We start from the raw sequence: 21,693 nt of genomic DNA, 5'->3' as shown, positions 1-21,693 counted from the left end.
ACTCAGGTTGCCAGGCCTGGCAAGTGCCTCTATCCACCTAGCCTTCTCACAGGCCCTTCTAGATTGTTTTCAATTACTTTGTTTCTATTTTGTTTGGAGACAGGGTCTCACTACATAGTTCTGGTTGGCCTGGAATTTGCTATGTGGACCAGGCTGGCCACAAATTTCCTGCCTCTGCCTCCCCAGGTGCAGGGACATAAGGCACACACCATCATATCCAGCTCCCTTTTCCCCATTTATTATTATGTGTGTGTGAATATAAATATATGTGTGTGTGTGTGTGTGTGTGTGTGTGTGTGTGTGTGTGTGTGTGTGTGTGTGTGTGCGTGTGAAATTGGTTACCCATGAACACTGCCTGTGGAGGTCAGAGTACAATGTTGAGAAGTCAGTTCTGGGGCTGGAACTCAGATTTTTGTCAAATGTGTACCCTCCAGCCCTGGACTCTCATTCTCAATCCTTAACCCTCATGAAACGCACAGACCCGTTTTCAGCTTTTAAGTGCTGTATTTCTGCTGAGGGTATGGCTCAGTTGGCAGAGTGTTGACCTAGCATTCATGAAGCCTTGAGTTCAAACCTCAACACAGCATAAACCAGGCCTGGTAATGCATATTGGTAATCCCAGAAAGTGGAGGCAGGAGGATTGGAAGTTCAAGATCAGTCTTTGCTACGTAGCTCATTTGAGGCCAGCCTGGGCTATAGAAGACCCTATCACGGCAGTTCCCAACCTGTGGGTTCAGATCATCGGATGGTCTTAGGAACGGAGACACCACTCAGTCGCAAGATTACAGTTATGAGTGTAATGAAATGAAAATACATGTATGGTTGGGGGTTCCTAAGACCACCAGAAATGTGTTTTCCTGTTGTCATGACCCACGGATTGAGAACTGATGCCCCTTTTTTTTTTTTAATTCTGTGTTTCAGAGCTGGAATGTATCTCCTACCCCAGCAGCAGAGCGTGTGCCTCGCGTGTGAGGCCTTGGGATGCTATGCTCAGCACAGCAAGTAAGCAATACATACTCCATATTGTGGCACAGACCTGTAATCCTAGCACTTGGGGAGACTGAGGCAAGGGAGCAATAAGTTCCAGTCACAGAGTGAGTTCTAAGTCGGTGTAGGCTACATCCCAAGATCTCACACAAAACCCTTATTCGAGGGTCCTTTGTCGTCATGGCATCCTTGGGGAGGAGATTTTGTTTTCTTTCCAGCTTTCTTCCCTAGAGAGAGTCAGAGAGGCTCTCTCTGAACTTTTGGCTGTCACATTTTGTCACAGAGTTCAGTCCAATTTGCCACCTAACTGACAAATTTACCAAAACTACCAAAAACAGCAGAGCAAGAATGTTCGACATCTTTCTTTCTTTTTTTTTTCTGTCATTACATGGCACGATAAAAGGGAATATTATAAGAAAATTAATTTCTGGCAGACATATTGGGACAACTCACAAAGGAAAACTAAAAAGTCAAGTCTAACTTCACGGTATTCAGTAAATCTCAGCTGGAAAGAAGAAAAGCTGAATTCCCTGTCTGCATGACCATCGAAGATGAGCCCTTGATGCCTGAGTTCCATGACAGGATGCCCGGCCATTTCCCTCTCCTCCTGCGGCCCTGAAGTCAGCCAGAACCAGATTAGAAACATGCTTTATTGTAAGTAAATTAAGGGCTCCAAGGACTATAAATGTAATCTCAAGCAGGTAAAAGAGAGGGAAGAAAAGTTAAGCTATTCTTGTGAAATGGCGCAAGACACAAGGGCCTCTGCCATGCTGTTACCGCAAGCAGACAGGAACTCACAACTGAATCAGCAGCCTGTGACCAGACCCTCCCTCCACCCGGAGGATGAGGCAGGAGTACGATTAGCACTGAACACTCTTGACAATCAAGTCCAGTGCTAATCGTACTCCTGCATCTTCTCTCCATCACTGTGAGAGAATGGATCTGAGAGCAATGAGCTTGTGGTGCCTTGGAGGGGCTGGCGGTGCCTGCGGGTTAGTCTTGCCCGGGGATGCTATTCTCCTGCATAGTTTCCAGTATCCAGTCTATGTAGTTCTTTACCTTCGTGTAGATCCCATAGGTCCCACACTTCTTCCCCCAGGACACCAGGCCTGCCACATAGAATTTGGGATCCTCTACATTGGGGACCCGCAATGCAAAAGCCCCGCCGCTGTCCCCCTGACAGCTATCAACACCCTTCTCTCCAGCACAGATCATGTTGCTGGTGAAGACATAGTCCTCTGCCCTCACTCTGGGGTTCTCCTCTTTCACCTGCTGGCACTTCTCTAAAGAGGTGACAGGTAACTTTGCCCCTTTGAGGTTGAGAACAATATTTCTCCTCTCTGTTCGGCCCCACCCTGAAATCAGCCCCAGGTCACCCTCGGAGAGATCATACTCTGGGGAGGTGCCCGGCAGGCAGATGGGAGAGACGGTGGGCCCCATTTTCACGGGGTCTTTCAGTCGCACCAATGCAATGTCATTGTCAAAATTTGTCCGTGTGCTTAGGTCATCCCCCAGTTTCCAGTCTGGATGAATAAACACACGTTCGGAGGTGAGCTTCTGGACGCTGTTCAGATGTTCCATTCTCACAGACGTGGACCCCACGTACATCGATGGGTCGGAATTTCCCTCCACAACATGGGCCGCTGTCAGCACCCAGTACTCATCGATGAGAGCCCCACCAGCCCGTGGGTACTCAAAGAAGACTTGCCAGGGAAAATTCTCAATCTCCGCAGGGGATCCTCCGAAGATCCTCTGATATGTTTTAAAGGGCTTAGTGGGTACTCCACAGACTAGATGGGAATAAGAACAAGATAGGGAGGTGCAGGAGGTGAGGCTGGCCTCTGGAAAACTCAGCCACCCAACTACTGTACCCAGTGAGTGGCAGAGTTCTCCAGCATGTCTTCATTGATGTCAGTTGCTCGACTACCTCCACATTTGACTTATCCTAGAATGGTACTTTGAGTGTCATTGGCCCCCATAAGCTTATAAGGAATGGCACTATTAAGGGGTCTAGCCTTGTTGAAGTAGGCGTGACCTTGTTGGAGGAAGTGTGTCACTATGGGGACAGGCTTTGAGGTCTCCTATGTGCAAATTCTTCCTGTTGGTGTGGATCGAGATGTAGAACACTCAGCTTCTTCTCCAGCACTTTGCCTGCAAGCATGCCACCATGGCCCACCATGGTGATAATGGGCTAGACCTCTGAACTGTAAGCCAGCCCCAATTAAATGTTTTTCCTTTATAAGAGTTGCTGTGGCCATGGTGTCTCTTCACAGCCATAGACACCCTAACTAAGACATCTAACCTCCCCTGAACATCTCCTTTGGCAGTGCCAAGCAGGCTTATGGTCGAGATTGGCTCAACAGGAGACCTACGTGAACAGCTGAACCAAACGAGCTGGCACTTTCCGCTCTCCACAGTCTGACTCACAGCCTCTCGGAGGAACACTTCACACCCAGGCATGGCACACGAGGCCAGAGACCCAACTAGAAGGTCACGCTGGGAAACTTTAACCTCACCCAGACTGGAAGCAGGCTTTCTACCTCCAAATAATGCTCAGATGAAGCTCTTATCTAGAGGGTGTGGAGGGAGGGGTCTCACTATGCAGCCTAGACTGGTCTCACCATCCTGTCTCAGCATCCAGAGTGCTAGGATTCCGGGTGCACACCCCAGCGCCCGCCCTGCTAGGGTGGTTTGATCCGTAGTTCCCTAATGCCTAACGTGACACCAACTGCTGATGCCGGGAGACTTTCTTATTTCCCTCACGTCAGCCTGAGGTGATACAGATGAAGGAACTCCAGAACCCACAGTTACTACCATACTCCACTCTGGGGTGCCAGGATTAAGTCCTTTCCTGAGAGGTTAGCTATTTCCACGTGACACCCGCTACCCCCCCCCCCGTGTACATCTATGGCCTCTACCCACACCACAGCCCGATTACCTGGAACACATTTTGGCAGCTCTATACCCAGCTCATCATTCACCCAGCTCCCATTAGCAGCGCAGCGATACTCCCCTGGAATAACACAAGGAACACAGGTCACACTCCGCACATCTCTTCTGCATCCTCCATTTCTACAAAGATTCCCTGGACATTGAAGGAGGAACCATATCCAATCTAGATAAGAACCTTTGCCCAGGAATGATGGCACTGGCACTTAGGAGGTGGAAGCAGGAAGGTCCAGGCCAGCCTCTGCTCCATAGAAAAGGCAAAGTCACCCTGGGCTATGCGAAACTCCATTTCAAAAACAATGAATGGGAGTGAGGGGTGGGGAGTGGGAGGAAGATAGCCCAGGCTCGCCTTGAACAACTGCTACCTTGCAAGGGCTAAGATTACACACCTCCATCACTGTGCCTGCCCTGCAAATTCTACATGAAATAACTGGTCCAAAGTCAGATAACCACGTGAAGTGGATGCTGCAAAGGAATTCCTGCTGCAGCTGTGACACTAAGCCAGTGACCTCTATGGCCCCCCTTCAATGATCTCTGAAAACATACCCTATCCCACAAGCCAACTGTGTCCTTAGACTAAGCAAAAAGGATGACAATGTCTACTCTTTCTCACTTCTCTATAATCTCTCTCCAACCAGAAAGATAGTGGCAATCACCCTTCCACCTCATCCACGCTCCTCCCTTTCTCTCCTCTTCGGGTAGAAGAAACCTACCACCGTGTTCATTGTGTTCCATGTAGTAATGCGGCTCCTCACACGAGTAGTGAATGACAGACCCAAACAAAGTATCTTCTGGATCGTCAACTTTACCATTCTGAATGGGTTCTGGAAGACCACAGTCCACAGCTACAAGAAGCAGGGAAATGGACAGTCAGGACAGCCATTTTCTCCCAGGAAGAGTTAGGGGCCCCATTCGTTCCTCACTCTTCCTCAGCCACATCCATGACCACACCCGTGATGAATCTTCCAACACCAGCTCTTTTGTGGCATCTTCTCTAACCCGGTTCTCCAGCCCACTGAGACCTGCCAATCCAGATGGCCCTTGAAAGAGGCCAGGAGGAACCTCTGGTTGGCAGAGGTGCCTGTGAGAGCCCAGAATATACTCCCTTAGTGTTAACGACTCCATATTCCATTGCCCCTTTCTTTAGAAGAAGCCCATTAGTCTAAGTGGCCTAGGACTAGACAAGAGCTAGACAATCCTCCATTACAGGCTTAAAAAAAAATAACCCACAAGTCATTCTCTCACAAGCCTAAAAGGAAACCATGCGTTTGAATTCTGATGTGTTGATTATCCCATTCCCTTTGGGAAGGGCAAGAGGAAGTCCACTTTGAAGGGACACCTACGCTGACATCGTAGTCTGGAATTGCTCCACTGCCCATTGCTTTGACAAGTAGAATGGAAGAATGTTGAGCCAACGTTTCCCTGGAGAAAAACAGACGTCAACATTAATTTAGAAAAGCACATGGAAAATCAAATCCAACAACTCAATTGCTCTCAGGCCTTCGATCAATGAGAAGTCCTCATCAAAAGAGACTTGGGGCATCTTTAGAAGCATAGCTCTGAGCGCCCAGGAGCTGAGGCTGGAAGACAGCTCTGCCCCAGCATTTCAGCTCTCTTCCTGGGGAAGATTGAGGGTGGAGAGGGCCCAGGAGCTCCAGTCCTCATGGGAAGGATGGACACCCAGACCTCACTGGAAGGACGGACAATCTTGAGCCGTTCCTTCGATGGTTGAGTGCTGCTATCCTGATCTGGCAGCGACAACCTCCCACACCCAGATATCTGATCTGGAGCCAGAGACCCGAGAGAAGCCTCAACGGTACTTTACCTCCACAACCTCAAACCCATCCACGCAGGCTATCTTCACCACATCTTTAAACACGTATTTTGCCTTTTCAGGCTCCCAAATAGAATCGGCAGTGATTTCTCTGGGACAAGGGATTGCTTGAGGAGGACAGAAATGAGATTTTACTAAATGGTTGGAAACTGTGTGCTATTTTACATAATTCCCACTTTTCTGAGACAGGGTCGGGCTCTCTCTCTCTCTCTCTCTCTCTCTCTCTCTCTCTCCTCTCTCTCTCTCTCTCTCTCTCTCCTTTTCTCTCTGTATACCCTAGGCTAGACTGGAACTTGCTATGTAGCCAGGCTGGTCTCAGACTTGTAGTAATCCTCCTGCCTCTCTTCCTCCAGTGCCTTACCCTCTTGTGATGGGGCATCTCACTGTAGCTGGAACTTGCCATTTCTGCCTAGGCTAGCTGGCCACCAAAACCCTCTCTCTCTCTCTCTGCCCATCCACTCCCAAACACAGCAGTTACAAACACACATGGTTATGCTTAGTTTTTCTATGGTACAAGGATGCAAACTCAGAGCTCATACCTGCCCTGCAGATGCTCTCCCCTGTCTCCCATCTCCTGTCCCATTTTCAAACTTTCTAAAATCTTCCGCTGTCCTCAATTCTAGTGTCTACCGTCCCAATATGGCAGATGTGTAAAGGAATATGACACCACTAATTGGCTGCCCCACTCCCCGTTGTCTGTGTTTTCAAGACTCGCTTAAAGGTTACTAATCAGACAACAATCGATTTGTTTTGATTCTACACGTCCAAAGAATTTAGTACCACCAATCAAAAAGGCACTTTTAGCTACTCACGGTCTCCATGGTAACGAAGTTTCCAGCCCTTCCTTTGCCCTGTTAGGTCAGTTTGAAAGACAATATCAAGAGTATTGCTCTGGGTTTCAATAGTTAGTGGCCCAGGGAATCCATTGCCACAGTAAGGACCAAATTGTTGATTATTTGCAGCAAACTGAAAGGAAACAATGTAATAAAATCAGAAGAGAGAAAAATCTAAAGGAAGAAATTAAAAGGGGGGGGTGTGAAAATGAGAGAAATGATTGACACAGTATAAAATCAGAAATAACCAAACAAACAAAAAGATTCGCAGGAGGAAAGATCATTTTAATTCCAAAAGCTGGACCTGATGGTGCAGGCCTGTAATCACACCTAGTTGGAAAACTAAGACAGGAAGGTTAAAAGTTAAGGCCAGATTGGCTAATGTAATGAGAATCTGTGCCAAAATAAAGACTAGGGAGAAAATATAGAAAGGGCTGCAAACGGAACTCGAAAGTAGAGCACTTGTCTAGCATGTGTGAGGTCAAAGGTGCAGTCCCCAGTTCAGGAAGGAATAAGGGGGAGAGCGGGAGAAAGAAATGAAAAGAAGAAGAAATTTCACATTAGGTGTGCTGGTTAACATCTGTAATCCTAGCACTCAAGAGAACCTCTCACTAGGTGTGCTGGCTAACATCTGTAATCCTGGCACTCAAGAGAACCTCTCACTAGGTGTGCTGGCTAACATCTGTAATCCTAGCACTCAAGAGGCTGGGGTGGGAGGAGTTTTTGAGAATTTTGAGGTAAGCCTGGGCCACATAAAACTCTGCCTTAAACTGGGAGCTGGTGGCGCACACCTTTGATCCCAGCACTCAGGAGACGGAGGCAGGTGGAGCTCTGAGCTCAAAGCCAGCCTGGTCTACAGGGTGAGTTCCAAGAAAGCTGGAGCTACACAGAGAAACCTTGTCTCAAAAAAAAAAAAAAAAAAAAAAACCCTTGCCTTAAGGGAGGAGCAGGATAAGTATTTACTTGGAGGGAGAGGGAGAGGTGAACCAAGGCCTGTGGTGGGGTGTTTGCCTAACAGGTGAAGGCCAGAACCACAGAGAAGGAGGCTGCATGAGAAGTCTCGGCAATCTAATGAGTTGGGGTGGGAGCCAAATTCATCATCTACTACGCACAACTAAACTGTCCTGGCAGTTCCCCTCCGAGTCAGCTGGCTCCACATCAAAATCTTCTCTCCGGATGGTCACCACCACTCGGAACCCTTTCTCCAGCCGAATCTGGTAGTCACACCTTGAGTTCTCCGGGTATGAATTGGGATAATTGGGACTCGTGATCTCCCCAATCAGGGCGGTGAATACATTCCCACTACAATTGACTGCGGGAGAAAAAAAGAAAAAGGAGAAAGAACCAATCAAATATAGGTACAAACAAGAAGTCCCACCCTCTTCTAGTCCTCTTGTTGTCAGCTTAAGCCGGAGTCCCCGGAGTCCCCAGAGTCCCTGAGTGAAGCCTCCATGGAGCAACCATGACCCACAAGGCTTGTGGGGAGAGCTAGCCAATGCCTGTGCAGTGTCACGTGGCTTGTGACAGAACTTTCTAGAGTCGCCAACAGTTTCTTTACAGTCCCTTTACAGTCCGTCTCTTTTCCATTTAGCCAACTTTACCCTGAAGCCTTGTGCCGGGGTTTGGACTTTAAATATCTCTCAGAGTGACACATGCTAAGGGCTCCGTCACTGGCCCGTGACACTATGAGGAGATGATGGAATCTTCAGAAGGTAGGGACTAATGGAGGAAGTTAGGTCACTGGGTTCTGGCCCTTGAAAGGGACACTGGTACCCCTGCCCTTCCTCTCGCTCCCCAGCTGCCCTGAGGTGAGTCACTTTACAGTACCAGCTGTCTCCCTTACATGGTGCTCTGCCAACCACAGACACCAAAACAACGGGTCCGACTGACCAGGGACTGAAACTGCTAGAACCGTGCACCAAAACGAACATCCCATCCCTTTGTTTATCTCACCTTCCACAGCAGTGGAAAGCTAAGACACCTCATCTCCCCCTCACCCCCACCCCTGAGGCTCCCACTCCGTTTATGGATAGCTTAAAACAGGTGCGATTGGAAGGGAAAGCCTAATCAAAGTGGAAGGACGGACTAAGCCCTCAACCCACTCTAAATCCTAGGGAACATGAAGACCTCTTGATGCCAAGCTCACCCCCGCAATTCCGCATGTCTTCATAGAGGAAGTATTCTGGGGGACAAGAGCAGAAGTAGCCACCAATGAAGTTATTGCAGAAGTGGCTGCAAGGGACATCTGTAAAATCTGTGCACTCATTGACATCTGCAAAGAGAAGAGAAAAGTCAAGGTCAAGGACCACGATCTAAAAGGAAGAATGTTGTTAAGCCCAGCTCTGTAAGGATGAGGAAAACCAGAAAAGTCGGACTGATTAAATGCTCTCAAAGTCAGGCATGGTGGCTCATGCATGTAACACCAGTATTCAGATGGCTGAAGCAGAGGACTGTGACCTCAAGGCCAGCCTGGGTGACAGTGTAAAACCATTTCTCAAAGAAAAAGAAAGAGCAGGGAAAGAAGAAAAGGAGGGAGGGAGGGAGGCAGGGAGGGAGGGAGGGAGGGAGGGAGACTCTAATGCTCAGAGAGCATCAGGGAAGAGGGGCAGAAAGAATGTTAAGAGCCAGAGGAATGTAAGGGCAGGGGACAGTGTCTTCAGGGCTCGACAGGGCCCTTCCCTCTCAGACTCACTGCAGCTGGTTATGACCTGCACAAGACTGCGCTGTCAATATCCTGTCACGGAGTGGGGAGGGACTTGTAAGGCCCCACCCCTCCCTGAGGATGGGTAGGCAACTAATTCATTGCTGAAGGAAAGAGGCATTTTCTTCAGTGGTGTAGCCACGGGTCAAGTGCCCACGCTCCCATAAATAACCCAGCGACAAGCTCTTGTGCAGCCCTAATGAAACTCACCTAGACATAAAAAAACACACAAGCAGAAGATGGGAGAAGAAAGGAATCAGTAGAAGGGACGAGAGAGGGGAAAGAAGGCAAGCTTGGACAAACGAGTATAAAAATACCAGAATGAAGCATATTATGATGAATAGCTAGCACATGTTAATGAGGAGGTGGGAGGGGGCAGAGATGTGGCTCAGTGTTAAGAGCGCTTGCTGCTCTTCCAGAGGTCCTGGGTTCAATTCCCAGCACCCGGAAGGCAGCTCACAACTGGTATAGGAGGTCCTTCCTTTTATGTGTTGTTTGTATTGGTTAATGAATAAAGAAACTGCCTTGGCCTTGATAGGGCAGAACTTAGGTGTGGGGGCAGGGGGCGCGGGGAGGAATTAAACGAAATGCTGGGAGGAAGAAGGCAGAGTCAGAGAGCCACCATGGAGCTGCCAGAGACAGGTGTGCTGAATCTTTCCCGGTAGGCCACTGCCACATGGTGATACACAGATTAATAGAAATGGGTTAAATCAAGATGTGAGAGTTAGCCAATAAGAGGCTAGAGCTAATGGGCCAAGCAGTAATTTAATTAATACACTTTCTGTGTGGTTGTTTCGGGGTTAAACTAGCGAGGAGGCAGGGACAAACAAGAGGCTCCCTCCCCTGCAACACACAACTGTCCATAACCCCAGTCCAAGGAGCCCAACACCTTCTGCTGAACCGTTCAGATACTGCATGCAGTGCGCATACATACAGGCAAGAAAACACCTACACACATTAAATTAAAAAATTAAATATTTAAGGCCGGGCGGCGGTGGCGCACGCCTTTAATCCCAGCACTCGGGAGGCAGAGGCAGGCGGATCTCTGTGAGTTCGAGACCAGCCTGGTCTACATGAGCTAGTTCCAGGACAGGCTCCAAAGCTATAGAGAAACCCTGTCTCGAAAAACCAAAAAAAAAAAAAAAAATTAAATATTTAAAAATAATAAACAACTTTAAAACATTTTAACTTTTAAATATTTATTTATTTATTGCATGTGGTATTTTACACTACATGCATGCCTGGTGCCCTTTGAGGTCAGAAGAGGTGTTAGGCACTCTGGAATTGGAGTTACCTACAGTTTTCAGTAGCCATGTGGGTGCTGGGAACTGAACCCTGGCCCCCTACAAAAACAGCAAATGCCTCAACTGCTGAGCCTTCTCGCCAGCCCCATATTTTAACAGCTGTAAACACTATGAGGACAGTCTCACTCTAGATTGCCTTTCTGAAGTGCAGTTCAGAGCTATGTCGTGCCATTATACTTCTGTGAAGATGCTCGCTCTGTGAGAAACCCTGACTTCTCTTGCCCTACAAAATATACAACACCCTGCCCAGTTGGCACATGCTGTGACTCCAGAACCCAGAGACTGAAGCAAGAGAATCAGGAATTCAAGAAAAACTCTGTCTGAAAAAAAAAATCCATGCCAGAGGCATGGTGGCGTCATGAAGGTGGCATCCTCTGGGAAGGGGTGTTAGTGCCTTCGCCACTGCATAGGAAGCTGGCCTTACTGTAAAATCTGTTCTAACTTCATTTTAACCTGAAGATAGATGCAGAAGGACCAAGGATCTGAAGACTTGAATGCATCAGAGCACTCCATAGTCATTCTTACACAGTTCTTGGCAGGTTATTAACATTCACAGTTTCCACGTTTTCTCCAGTCCTGAGGTTCCCGAGAGCCTTACAGAGGCTAAGGAAGCACTCTATCACTGAGCTATAGCCCCAGCCCTTTTTTTCTGATATTTTTTAAAATATATAATCATTTGTAGCCCAAGCTGCCCTTGAGTTCCTGATCTTCCTGCCTCTACCTCCTCTACCTCCTTAGTATTGGAATTACAGGTGTGTGCTGCCATGCCAGAATTTCCAGCCCTCTTTTTCATTTTTCCTTTAAAAAAAATGGGAGACAGGGTTTCTCTCTACAGATAGCCCTGGCTGTCCTGGAATTCACTCTGTAGATCAGGTTGGCCTCGAACTCACAGAGATCTGCCTGCCTCTCCTCCTGAATGTTGGGATTAAAGGCATTTGCCACCACACTGGGCTTAAATTTGTATTTATGATTTATTATATTGCACATGTATGTGTGTGTGCATGATGGAGGCGTGTCACAAAACTCACATGAAGGTCAGAGGGCAAGCTTATGGAGTCGTTTACTCCTTCTACCTTTGCATGGACCTGGGGCTCGAACCTGGGCTTACACGGCAACCATCTCACCAGCTCTCCTTTTAATTTGGAGGATTAATTTGGAGGACGGGATCTTACTAGGTTGCCCATGCTAACATTGCATTCACAATCTCCTGTCTCTGCCTCCCAAGTATACGGAATTACAGACCTGTGCCACCAAATCCTTATCTTTATTTGAAAATAATGGTGCCTACCTTGTGGGGTTGAGCTGAAGATTCTGTTAGTGTAAGTAAGCCTTCTGATACAGTACGAACTTCACCGTGGTTCTCACCCGATTACCGCCCGCTATCTGTCATTCCCATTACCACCACTAACATGTGATAAAATGCTTGAATTTCACCAAGGCAATTCATGGACAGACCCAGGGCAAGTCCATGCTTGTTAAAGATATAAACAGCCCTGGGCATGGTGGCACATACCTTCACACTGAAGGGGAGACTTGAGAGCTTGAAATGTGGCCTGCCTGGGCCGCATAGCGAAATCATGACTCAAAACAAGTCAGAATGGAATCTTCATCTAATACCGTGTGTGGAATTTTTCCTTCTCGTCTATTAGTTGGATCAGTGTGTCACATACCGAGAGTGAAGTCTTACCTACGGCAGCATAATACGCAGCAAAGCCAGTGAACCGTTCTTCGTTGGAGAAGTCTGACTTAAAGACCACCTGGACTTTATTGTTCGGGATTTCAAACTCTTCCACAATGGGGGAGTTGGCATTCTTGCTGGTCCTCTTTCCACAGAGTCTCCCTTCCTCAACACCTCCTGAGATTATCTAAGAGAACAGCCAAATTTAGAAATAAAAATGGACAGAGACTAGAACCGTATTATTCACCATTATTCCCAATCTCCACACCAACACACACACACACACACACACACACACACACACACACACACGCCGCCCCCAGTGCTGTGGATCAAACTCATGCTTGGCAAGTACTCTACCACTGAGCCATGCCCCCAACCTATAGGACAGCTTGACACCACTCTGCCCCTTCCCGTGCCCCCATTCCTCTCTACCCATCCATCTCTCTTTCTCGTACGCTCATAGAATTACCTGCACTGAGTCATATTCACAGTTCTCTGACAGCTCCATGTCCAGATGGGTGAAGTAGAGGCGAACCCCAAACCCTTCTGGAACTTCTATGTCCCACGTTTTCTTGATCTCATTGGGGTACACCTGAGGATAGTTAGGGGACAGGATCTCCCCATGCATGGTCGGCTCAGCAGAAACTGATGCCAAAACAGAGACCAAGACAATGCACCTGGAAGAGAAGTGGGGAACGCAGGCACCAATGCTTCATGCAGAACTCTGGCATCTGCCCGCAGGAGACCAAAGGGGAAGGGAAAAGGCAGCCGGTGTGCCATAGCACAGACTTGGAATAAACATACAAAAAGTTAAAACTCAGGCTTCAGATCTGAGCTCTGTCTTGAGAAGATGGGAAGCCTCATGTGGCAGGCCTGTGTGAAGCCCTGGGGGCAGAAGAAGGGATGATGAGGTCCATGCCATCCTGGGCTACAAAGTGAGCCCTGTCTCAAAAACATGAAATAGCAGAAGAATGTGGGGGTTGAGTTCGTGCACATTTCTGTAGACACTTACCATGTCTCTGGTGATTTGCCCATGGCTCTCTGGTGCTCTGGTCCTCTGACCTTGGAACTAAAGGGTGGCTGGCCTGGCTGTCTTTGCCCGACAAATATAGGCACCGGCTTTGGTGGTAATGGGTCACCCAGCGTTCAGTGTCACCTTTGAAAGAATACCGTACAGAAAGTGTTCTTATCGGTAACTGTCACCACAGGAGACCTGTGCTCTCACACCCTCCCCTGTGCGATTTCAGCTTACTTCCTAGACCCGCTCTGGGTCCCACCCACCTCCCACTGCAGCCAGGAGCCGTCCACCAATAGTTCTGCCAATAGATGGGGAGTTTCTCGCTGTCTTTTGTGTTGTCTCCACCAGCTCCTGGCCCTTGCATCGGATGCTCTGCATTTCCACCCAGGTCTGTCCAGCCTGAACGGCCACCTGGGACTGTTGCCATCCCCTGCCGTTGAAGCCAGCCTCTTTGACATACTTATTGCAAGTACTCCTGCAGCTGCCCCAGTGGCCTCTGATGGAAGAATGAGCTTCTTTCCATAGGGTCAGGGACCTTCCATAGGGACCTTGGGGGAAGGCTAATCAGAAGGAAAGTGTTGCCCCTGCTGTGACAAGGGCCACCAGGAAGAAAGGGACAGCCGACAAGATGCTATGTCTTATTTTAATTTTCTGAAGTTGGTTTGTTTCGTCCTTTTTAAAATGCAGGATGTCTTCTCAAGCTCCCAGAAAAGTCTTTCAGAAATTGCCTTTACCCCTGAAAGCACTGCTATGTGGGAAGAAGAAGCCGGTGTTGGGACGGGGTTCAGCATATGAGAAGCCGTGCCTATATCCCACCCTTGTTCCGAGTTCCTTCCAACCCTCCACCTTTGCTCCCAGCCCTGCACTACACGGTTCCCTGCCGTTCCCTGTTCCTCCATCAAAGCCTTGCTCTTCAAGGTTTGCCTTTTAAAGTTGTTACCTTCCGGAGCTGATGGGAACACGTGGCTCAGTCTCCTCTCCTGCCACTGGCCATGCTGTGAAGAGCGTGCGACTCCAGAGGAGTCAGCCTCTGCAGGAACCTCCGCCCGACCTCCCTGTTCTGTCTGCTCCTAAGATTCCCTAACGGAGTGTGCATGTCCGAAATTCCTGTTCCAAAACAGAGGGGGCTGGGAGACCACATCAGGGCAGGGTAACTCAGCCTTGATCTTAGAGCGCCCTCTGCTTTCAGAACAAGAACTGCATCGGTTTCCCGGAGCTGAGAGATCCCGCTATCCAGAGCTCTCTGGAGAAAAGAGGAATGGGGAATTCTGAGATTGCCTAATTCTCTCTTTCAGCCAAAGGGCGTGCTTCACAGCTTTCGGCGAAGTCAGGTGATTTATCTTAAAAGCGGGGAGGGCTTGGTAAAAAGGGGGAAAGCTAAACTCAAAAAGTCCAGCCCTTTCTGTGAGTCACAATTAATGGAAAGTCACTGTCTGAAGGCAATGGAAGCAAGAAGGCTCAGCTGGGGAAGGAGCCTGCCCCCAACCAAGCCCAAGAACCTGAATTCTGCTCTTCCTGGGACCCAAATCGTTGGGAAAAAAAAACAACTCCTGCAAGTTGTCCTCTGAGACAATGTAAATGCAGTAAGTATTTTTAAATTTAAAAAAAAAAGGTGCAATTCCTTATTCTTATCCTGCCTTTGAGACACATTTGGTGGTTGAATGACACCCTACACCTGGGCCACAGATGGCATGGGCTCATGCATTTTCTTTGCTCTAAAAATACCATCACAAGGCTGGGCAAGGTGGCAGCAGGATTGTTGAGAACTTGAGTCTATCCTGGGCTACATAGACATTATCAGGCCAGCTAGTGCTACATAATAAATTTGTTTCTTGTTCAATCTGGTGCACAGCCATGATCCCAGTGCTTAGGAAGTAAAGTTAGGAGCTATCAGGAGTTCAAGACCAGACCTCTCCTTGCATGGTCAGTTGGAGGTCAGCCTGGGCTACCTGAAGGGAGGAAGGCAGGAGAGAGAGAAAAGAGAGGCAAAAGAAAAATTCCATTGCAAGTTCACCTCTATAATGAGATACAAACCAGAGTCACTAAGCCACGGCCGTTGGGTCAGATGCATCATTTTACAAAGGCAATATAGTTACAAGGACCAAAAAGTAACTACCCCCCCCCCAAGGCTGATAACAGCCCATTATCAAGATTTAATATTTCTGCACACACTGGTCTCCACTTTTTCAGGGTGGTAAGATGTGGACAGGATGAAGCAAGGCATCTGTGCACTAGGCTTACCTCCCGTTACCCAGAGCTAGATCTAGAGTTATAAGGCAAGCCCAAGTTTAGGATTACCAGTTTTTACCTCAAGCAGGGTCCTTTTTCCTTCTGGAATTAAAGAACAAAGAACGAAGACAGATGGGGCTAGAGAGACGGCTCAGTGGTTAGAGCACTGACTGTTCTTCCAGAGATCCTGAGTTCAATTCCCAGCAACCACATGGTGGCTCACAACCATCTGTAATGAGATCTGGTGCCCTCTTCCGGCCTGCAGGCATACATGCAGGCAGAACACTATACATAATAAATAAATAAATCTTTTTTTAAAAAATGAACAAGACAGAGAATCAACTGATAGGTGAAGAAGAAAGTGACTCCGGTATAAACCCAAGAGTTGCAAGGCACAGGCCAGATGATCACCAGCACTAGTCAGTCCGGTCTACACTGCAGGGATGGCCCAGCACTTAGGAGAGTTTGCTGCTCTTGCCATCAACCAGAGTTCAATCCCCAGCACCACGTTGGGTGGCTCAGAAGCCTAACTCCAGGAGATCTGATATCCCTGCAGCACTGATACAGTTGTGCACATACACATAAATAAAACAAGCCATGGGCTGGAGAATGGCTCAGTGGTTAAGAGCGTGTACTTCTCTTCCAGAGAAACCAAGTTTGGTCCCCAGCACTCATGTCAGGCAGCTCACAAGCAAATAAGAGAAAGACTCGAAGCCTGTCCTCGCCTGGGCTTCACTAACAGAGCATGCAGAAGGAAAGCCCACAAGCTGTTTCATTAAGTCACACATACAAGGTTAAATGCTTTATAAAAACAAAACAGCAACAAATAAGGTTGTATTATGTAGGGTTTTTTGGACTTTATCTTTGGCTTACTGTAAGCCCACATTATGCTTGGGAATGCCCCTCCTTTAACCACAACCTTCTGGATAGTTTCACTTTCTCTGAAGACTCCTGTCTTGTCTACTTTTCTATGCTGTGATAAGACACAATCACCAAGGCAACTTATAGAAGAAAGGGTTTACTTAGGGCTTACAGTTCCAGAAGGGTAGAATCCATGACTATTATGGTGGAGGGTATGGCTGCAGGCAAACAGGCATGGTGCAGGAGCAGTGGCTGAGAGCTCACATCTAGAGACACAACCACAAGACAGAAAGTGCTACCTGGGGAAGGTGTATGAAAGCTCAAAGGCCACACCTCCTCCAGGAAGGCCACACCTCCTAATCCTTCCCAGACAGCTCCACCAGCTGGCAAGCAAGTATTCAAATACATAAGCCTATGGGGTCCATTCTCTTTCAAAGTACCACAACACTTCTTTGGACATACAGCTGCTTACTGACCCCCATTCTCAACATGCCAGCTTTTTGGGACCCTGGCTTAAAAACCCTGACTCTTTCCCACTTCTCCCTCTCTCCTCCCAGCAGCCACTAGGGTTTATGACTTGCCTGCCTTGTTTTTCTCTCAAACACTAATGAAATTGCCTTCAAGCTTCCTTCTGAGTTCATTTCTAAATTCTTTTATTAACAAAGACCTGAAGAGATGGCTCAGAGGTTAAAGCACTGGCTGCTCTTCCAGAAGACCAAGATTCAATTCTCAGCATCCACAACCATCTGCAACTCCAGTTTCAGGTACTCCAATGCCCTCTGTTGGCCTCATTGGGTACTGCATGCACATGGTACACAAATATACATGCAGGCAATACACCTATACATATAAAATATACATAAATAAATCTTAAAAAAAAGATTAAAGATCCCAAAAAAAGCCCTAATTTCCCTGGAAGCATTACCTTGATTCTAGGTGGTTTATGTCAGCTGTTCAAAACCCATGTCTTATGAATTTAAGCACAAATAGAAGAAATTGGGTAGGATAGAAATAGGAGAAATTATGGGAACATGGGAAGGAAGAGGGAAACTCTAACCCCCCAAGAATCTAATGAAACTTCTTGACCCCTGAGAAATAACAGTTCTAGCACAATTAGCTTTAGCTGTTGTGGTGTAAAACTCTAAAATAACTCTAAAGCCATTTTTGACAAATCTGAGGCCAATTTTAAGGCCTCTCAGCAGTAGTACTCCCCCCCTCCCCGGGAGCCAAGGACCTAACAACTGTACATGTACGTACTGGAATGCTGGGAACTTTTTATCATCTCCCTGAGTCCTTGTAAATGTTCTATTGAATAGGGGCAAGATAACCCTTAGGTGTTAACTCAGTTCCTGGTGTTTTGACTCAGTCCCTAGAAAAGGGGCAATTGACCCTAAGATGTGCCCTCTTACCTCATCTGATCTGGCAACCACTCTCCAGCCAAATATTGGTAATAGCCCTTTTAAATAAGCCAATCATAATAGTTAAAAAAAAATCTCCAGACACCCCCCTTGTTTCTGTGACTTTTTGCTTTAAAAATAGCCTGTACCAGCTATTCGGGGTTTTTCTGGCTTCTTGAATGCTGAAAGACCCTGTGTCATGACAAAATTAATAAAATCCTCATGCTTTTACATCAACTGTGGTATGAGAGGTGGTCTCTTGGGACAACTCCTCCTCACTGATTGGACTCTAGGGTCCAACAGTGGCAATGGCAATTGTTGACTTAGAAACTTTTCTAGCCTCTGTTCTCTGGCCATGAAGAGACAACATGGCCAAGGCAATCCATATAAAAGAAAGCATTTGATTGGGACTTGCTTTCAATTTCAGAAGGCTAGTTCATGAACACCACAATGGGAAACAGACAGGCATGGCACAGAGCAGTGGCTGAGAGCTTTACATCCTGATCCACAAGCAGCAGGGAGAAAAGAGAGACTGGGCTTGGTGCAGGCTTTTGAAACCTCAAAGTCTACCTCCAGTGATACACCTCCCTCAAAAAGGCCACCCATCCTAATCTTCTCAAACAGTTCTACTAACTGGGGACCAAGCATTCAAATATATGAGTCTATAGGGCCATTCTCATTCAAACCACCACACAATTCTATATATAAACATTTTATATTAAAATAGCAATGGGGAATAAAGAGACGGCTCAGGAGTTAAGAGCTCTTGTTGTTCTTGCAGAGGACCCTGGTTTAATTCCCAAATCCTACTTGGTGGTTCACAAGCTTCCATATAACTCTGGTTCCAGGCAATAGGACACCTTCTTCTGGCCTCTATGGGCTCAGAGCTTCTTGAAAACACAACTTCAAAAGATAAAAACAGGAGAATTATATCCTCAAATGCCACATAATGCCTTAAATCATGCACTGTTTACACTAAACTTCTTGAATATGGATGTCAATGAGCAATCAACGGCAGAGAGATTATGACATAATGGCACAAAAGTGACCTTTGCTAAAGCAAGGTGGAGAGACCCTTGCACTGGAAGATGGAAAGCGCCCGACCCTGTATTAATTTGGGGTCGAGGATATGTCTGTGTTTTTTCACAGGATGAGGATCAAGCAAGATGGCTTCCAGAACGCCTGGTATGATGTGTCCGGCAGAACACCTGACCTGATGGAGGAGTCGGAATGAAAGTTCGTGGTCCCGCTTTCCTGACCCCACGGAGAGGAATGCCAGTGTGACGGGACCTGATGCCACCATTCTACACAGTGGATGCCATTCTGCGCTGCAGGACACTGGGGTGCTTCCAGACACTTGGGATCCACATAGCCACTGAGACCCTGCTGCAACAGCCACAATAATTACAACTTGCTGCAGTCTGAATCCTGTTTAATTTGGAGCCGGACTAGAAACACAGAACTCAGATCGCCAATGAGGTATTCAGTCTGCTGTTGAAATGTTGAGAGAGCCTGAGAACTGAGATCTCAATTTTCCTCTCAGGGAAAAAAGGACTAAAAGCCCTTTTCAGATAAGAGGAGGGGAGCCTAAGGGTTTTTTTCTGCTGCTCAGAGACTGGGACAGTTGCTTAAAAGCAGCATTGTATATGGACTCTTACCCATTACAAAAATCTTCTTGTCTTTTGGTTAAAATGGATTTAAGAGAATCAAGATTTGTTAAATGGTGTTATGGTATTGACCTGCTAATGCTTTAGTTCACTATAAAATGTTAATGGTTAGAAAAATGATCAGAACTTGTTTGAGAAAAGTTTGACACTAGCAATGAATTCTTGAATTTTACATGTTTGATAAGACAAATTTAGAGTTTGATACAGCTGAATACTCTAGACTAATTCACAGGTAGGCATTCCCAACCCTGGCGATCCTCTATTCCTTTAATAAGGAGATATTATAGCCATTGAAGTATGCATAGCACAAAGTATTATCTGCTTGTTTACCATTAGCTAATTGCTAATGAACTCTCTTGACAGAAACCTGGCTCGAAGACAAAGACACAGAGCCCAGTACTTTTTCCCTTAACCCTTGTCAGCAGTCAAGGATGGGATTTGATCCTTTTTCCCCCAGGCACCTAAGACATGGACTTGCATGAATTAAAATGCACGTTCCAAAGACCAAAGATGGGCAAGACTGGGAAATGAAGGAGTGTTCATCCCAAGGCAGGTGTGATCATCTGTCCTGCTGCAGAAGCACAGGCTTTATTAAAATTAATAAAAAGGGAGGAATTGTGGAGGCCCAAAGAGGCCAAATGTCAGAGAGTTTGGGACTTGTTTTTAGATTATTGTGCTTCTAACTCAAAGATCCCATCGAGTTGAGAAACAGAGTTCTGCTCTCTCAAGGCTATTGGCAACAGGTGTGGCTAGTTGTCAGACCTCGTGCTCCTGCGATAGGGAAGTAGTTGGTTCCTACCCAAAACAAAAGTCTAAGGATCCTACTAAGTTCTAGTTCCCCTTACGAAAATAACTTGGAATTCCACCCAGGGAGTGGTTTGCCTGCAGAGTGTTTGGTCTAGGGTGTGAGTCAAGGGCAGAAGCGGTGAGTGTACCCCGTGACTTTCAATTTGTATGTTAATACAGTCCTTCTGTTCTACTCCTGCCTTCTGAAATCGGGGGTGTATTAAACTGTTGGAAAATAAAACACAGTGAATTTTCAGTACTCACTGAAATTCCCTCCCAATACTATCCTATGGTTTCTGCGTTTTATTATTTTTGTTCGCGTCTTTGTATTCTTTACTATACTTCTAAATTCCCATGCCTCCACTTTGGAAGAAAGTATTTTTATTGAGGCTGGCCCCTGACAGTGGTACACATACATATATGCAGGCAAAACATTCATACATGTAAAATAAATAAATCTTTAAAATTTTCTTTGAATGGCAATGAACCATGTTCTTCCTCCTCTTCCCTACCCCTTCTCTTCCTCCTCTTCCTCTTCTTTGCAGCTGTATAGGGCCCACAGGTTCACCCCTCCTCCAGGGGCTCATATTGAGGATGGCTTGCAATTTCTGGCAAAACATCTTGTTGCAGTTTCCCCTCTGCCCCCTGGTGGTTAGCTATAGGGGAGTTGTTTACTAGCCTCGTAATTTCCCACCTGCGGGGGAGGGGAGTTTCCATTGCACAGCAATTAGATATATAAGGTTTTCTCTAAGCTTGAATAAAAAGCATTTGGCATTCTCTCTTCACAGATGACCCACTTCTCTTGTGTTTCAATCTCCAGCCCCTTGCCCAACTCACAAACCATCCCGTAGCACAGACATTACACAGCTGGGTCTCACTGTGTAACCCTGGCTGACCTAGAATTTTCTGTGTAGTCCAGGCTGGCCTTGAACCCAGAGACTGCCTGCCTATCCCTCCTAAGTGTTGTGTGCCACCATGCCAGCCTAGGAGCCTTGCTTTTAGGTCTAAGCCAATATGACCTTAAAGCATGTCTACATTCCTCTCCCAGGTGTATTTCTGGGAGCCTCAAAACAACTCCAAACCTTTGTTCACAGTAAGAACGCCTCGGGGCTGGGGAGACAGCTAAGAGATCAAGGGCACTGGCTGCTCTTCCAGAGGACCAGGGTTCAATTCTCAGCATTCCTGCAGGGGTTTACAATCTCCTGTAACTCTAGTTCAGGGGATCCAATGCCTTTCTCTGGCCTCTGAGGCCTCCTTCACACACAGGGTCCACATAAATTCACACAGGGACACATTCGGAAAGTCATTAACTTTAAAAAGAATAGCTTAAACTGGGAATGGCCCATGCTTTTAATCCCAGCACTCAGGAGGCAGAGGCAGACAGATCTCTGGGAGTCTGAGGCCAGTTTGGTCTGCATAGCAAATTCCAGGCCAGCCAGAGCTATA

At 47.0% G+C, this 21,693-nt stretch overlaps 1 protein-coding gene and 1 long non-coding RNA gene across 4 annotated transcripts; one reads left to right on the top strand and one right to left on the bottom strand.

Moving 5' to 3' along the window:
• Positions 1-1,619: 1,619 nt before the first annotated feature.
• C1s (complement C1s) lies at positions 1,620-14,539 on the bottom strand. The gene is made up of 12 exons (XM_038318306.2): positions 14,248-14,539; positions 13,302-13,445; positions 12,759-12,966; positions 12,296-12,473; positions 8,750-8,875; positions 7,716-7,915; positions 6,583-6,736; positions 5,762-5,877; positions 5,280-5,358; positions 4,650-4,781; positions 3,926-4,000; positions 1,620-2,777 (listed from the first exon to the last, which is right to left on the bottom strand). Exons 2-12 carry the CDS (start codon positions 13,322-13,324, stop codon positions 1,981-1,983), a joined length of 2,088 nt encoding a protein of 695 aa, XP_038174234.1. The 5' UTR covers positions 13,325-13,445; positions 14,248-14,539; the 3' UTR covers positions 1,620-1,980.
• Positions 13,420-20,532, top strand: LOC119806529. Of its 3 annotated transcripts, XR_005284222.1 has the most exons (3): positions 13,420-13,695; positions 14,497-14,638; positions 14,747-20,532. It is a non-coding gene; the product is annotated as an uncharacterized LOC119806529 (long non-coding RNA). The 3 variants fall into 3 exon arrangements; XR_005284221.1 differs by having other exon boundaries at positions 14,497-20,532; XR_005284223.1 differs by lacking the exon at positions 13,420-13,695 and adding an exon at positions 13,706-13,833 and having other exon boundaries at positions 14,497-20,532.
• The last annotated feature ends 1,161 nt before the right edge of the window (positions 20,533-21,693 follow it).

Source organism: Arvicola amphibius, chromosome 2 (genome assembly GCF_903992535.2).
Source record: "Arvicola amphibius chromosome 2, mArvAmp1.2, whole genome shotgun sequence".
In the NCBI taxonomy this organism is placed as follows: domain Eukaryota; kingdom Metazoa; phylum Chordata; class Mammalia; order Rodentia; family Cricetidae; genus Arvicola; species Arvicola amphibius.
Note: the sequence above shows the minus strand (reverse complement) of the source record. Positions and strands in the feature narration are given on the sequence as shown.

Bases quoted from the DNA above. Each gene is read 5' to 3' on its own strand.
- C1s (XM_038318306.2), bottom strand. From the start codon at position 13,324: ATGGGCAAATCACCAGAGACATG. The intron at 8,876-12,295 runs GTAAGACTTCAC...TTCTCTTTGCAG, and splicing joins TGCGTATTATGCTGCCGTAG to ATGTCAATGAGTGCACAGAT. The intron at 7,916-8,749 runs GTGAGCTTGGCA...TTTCTCCCGCAG, and splicing joins AGACATGCGGAATTGCGGGG to TCAATTGTAGTGGGAATGTA.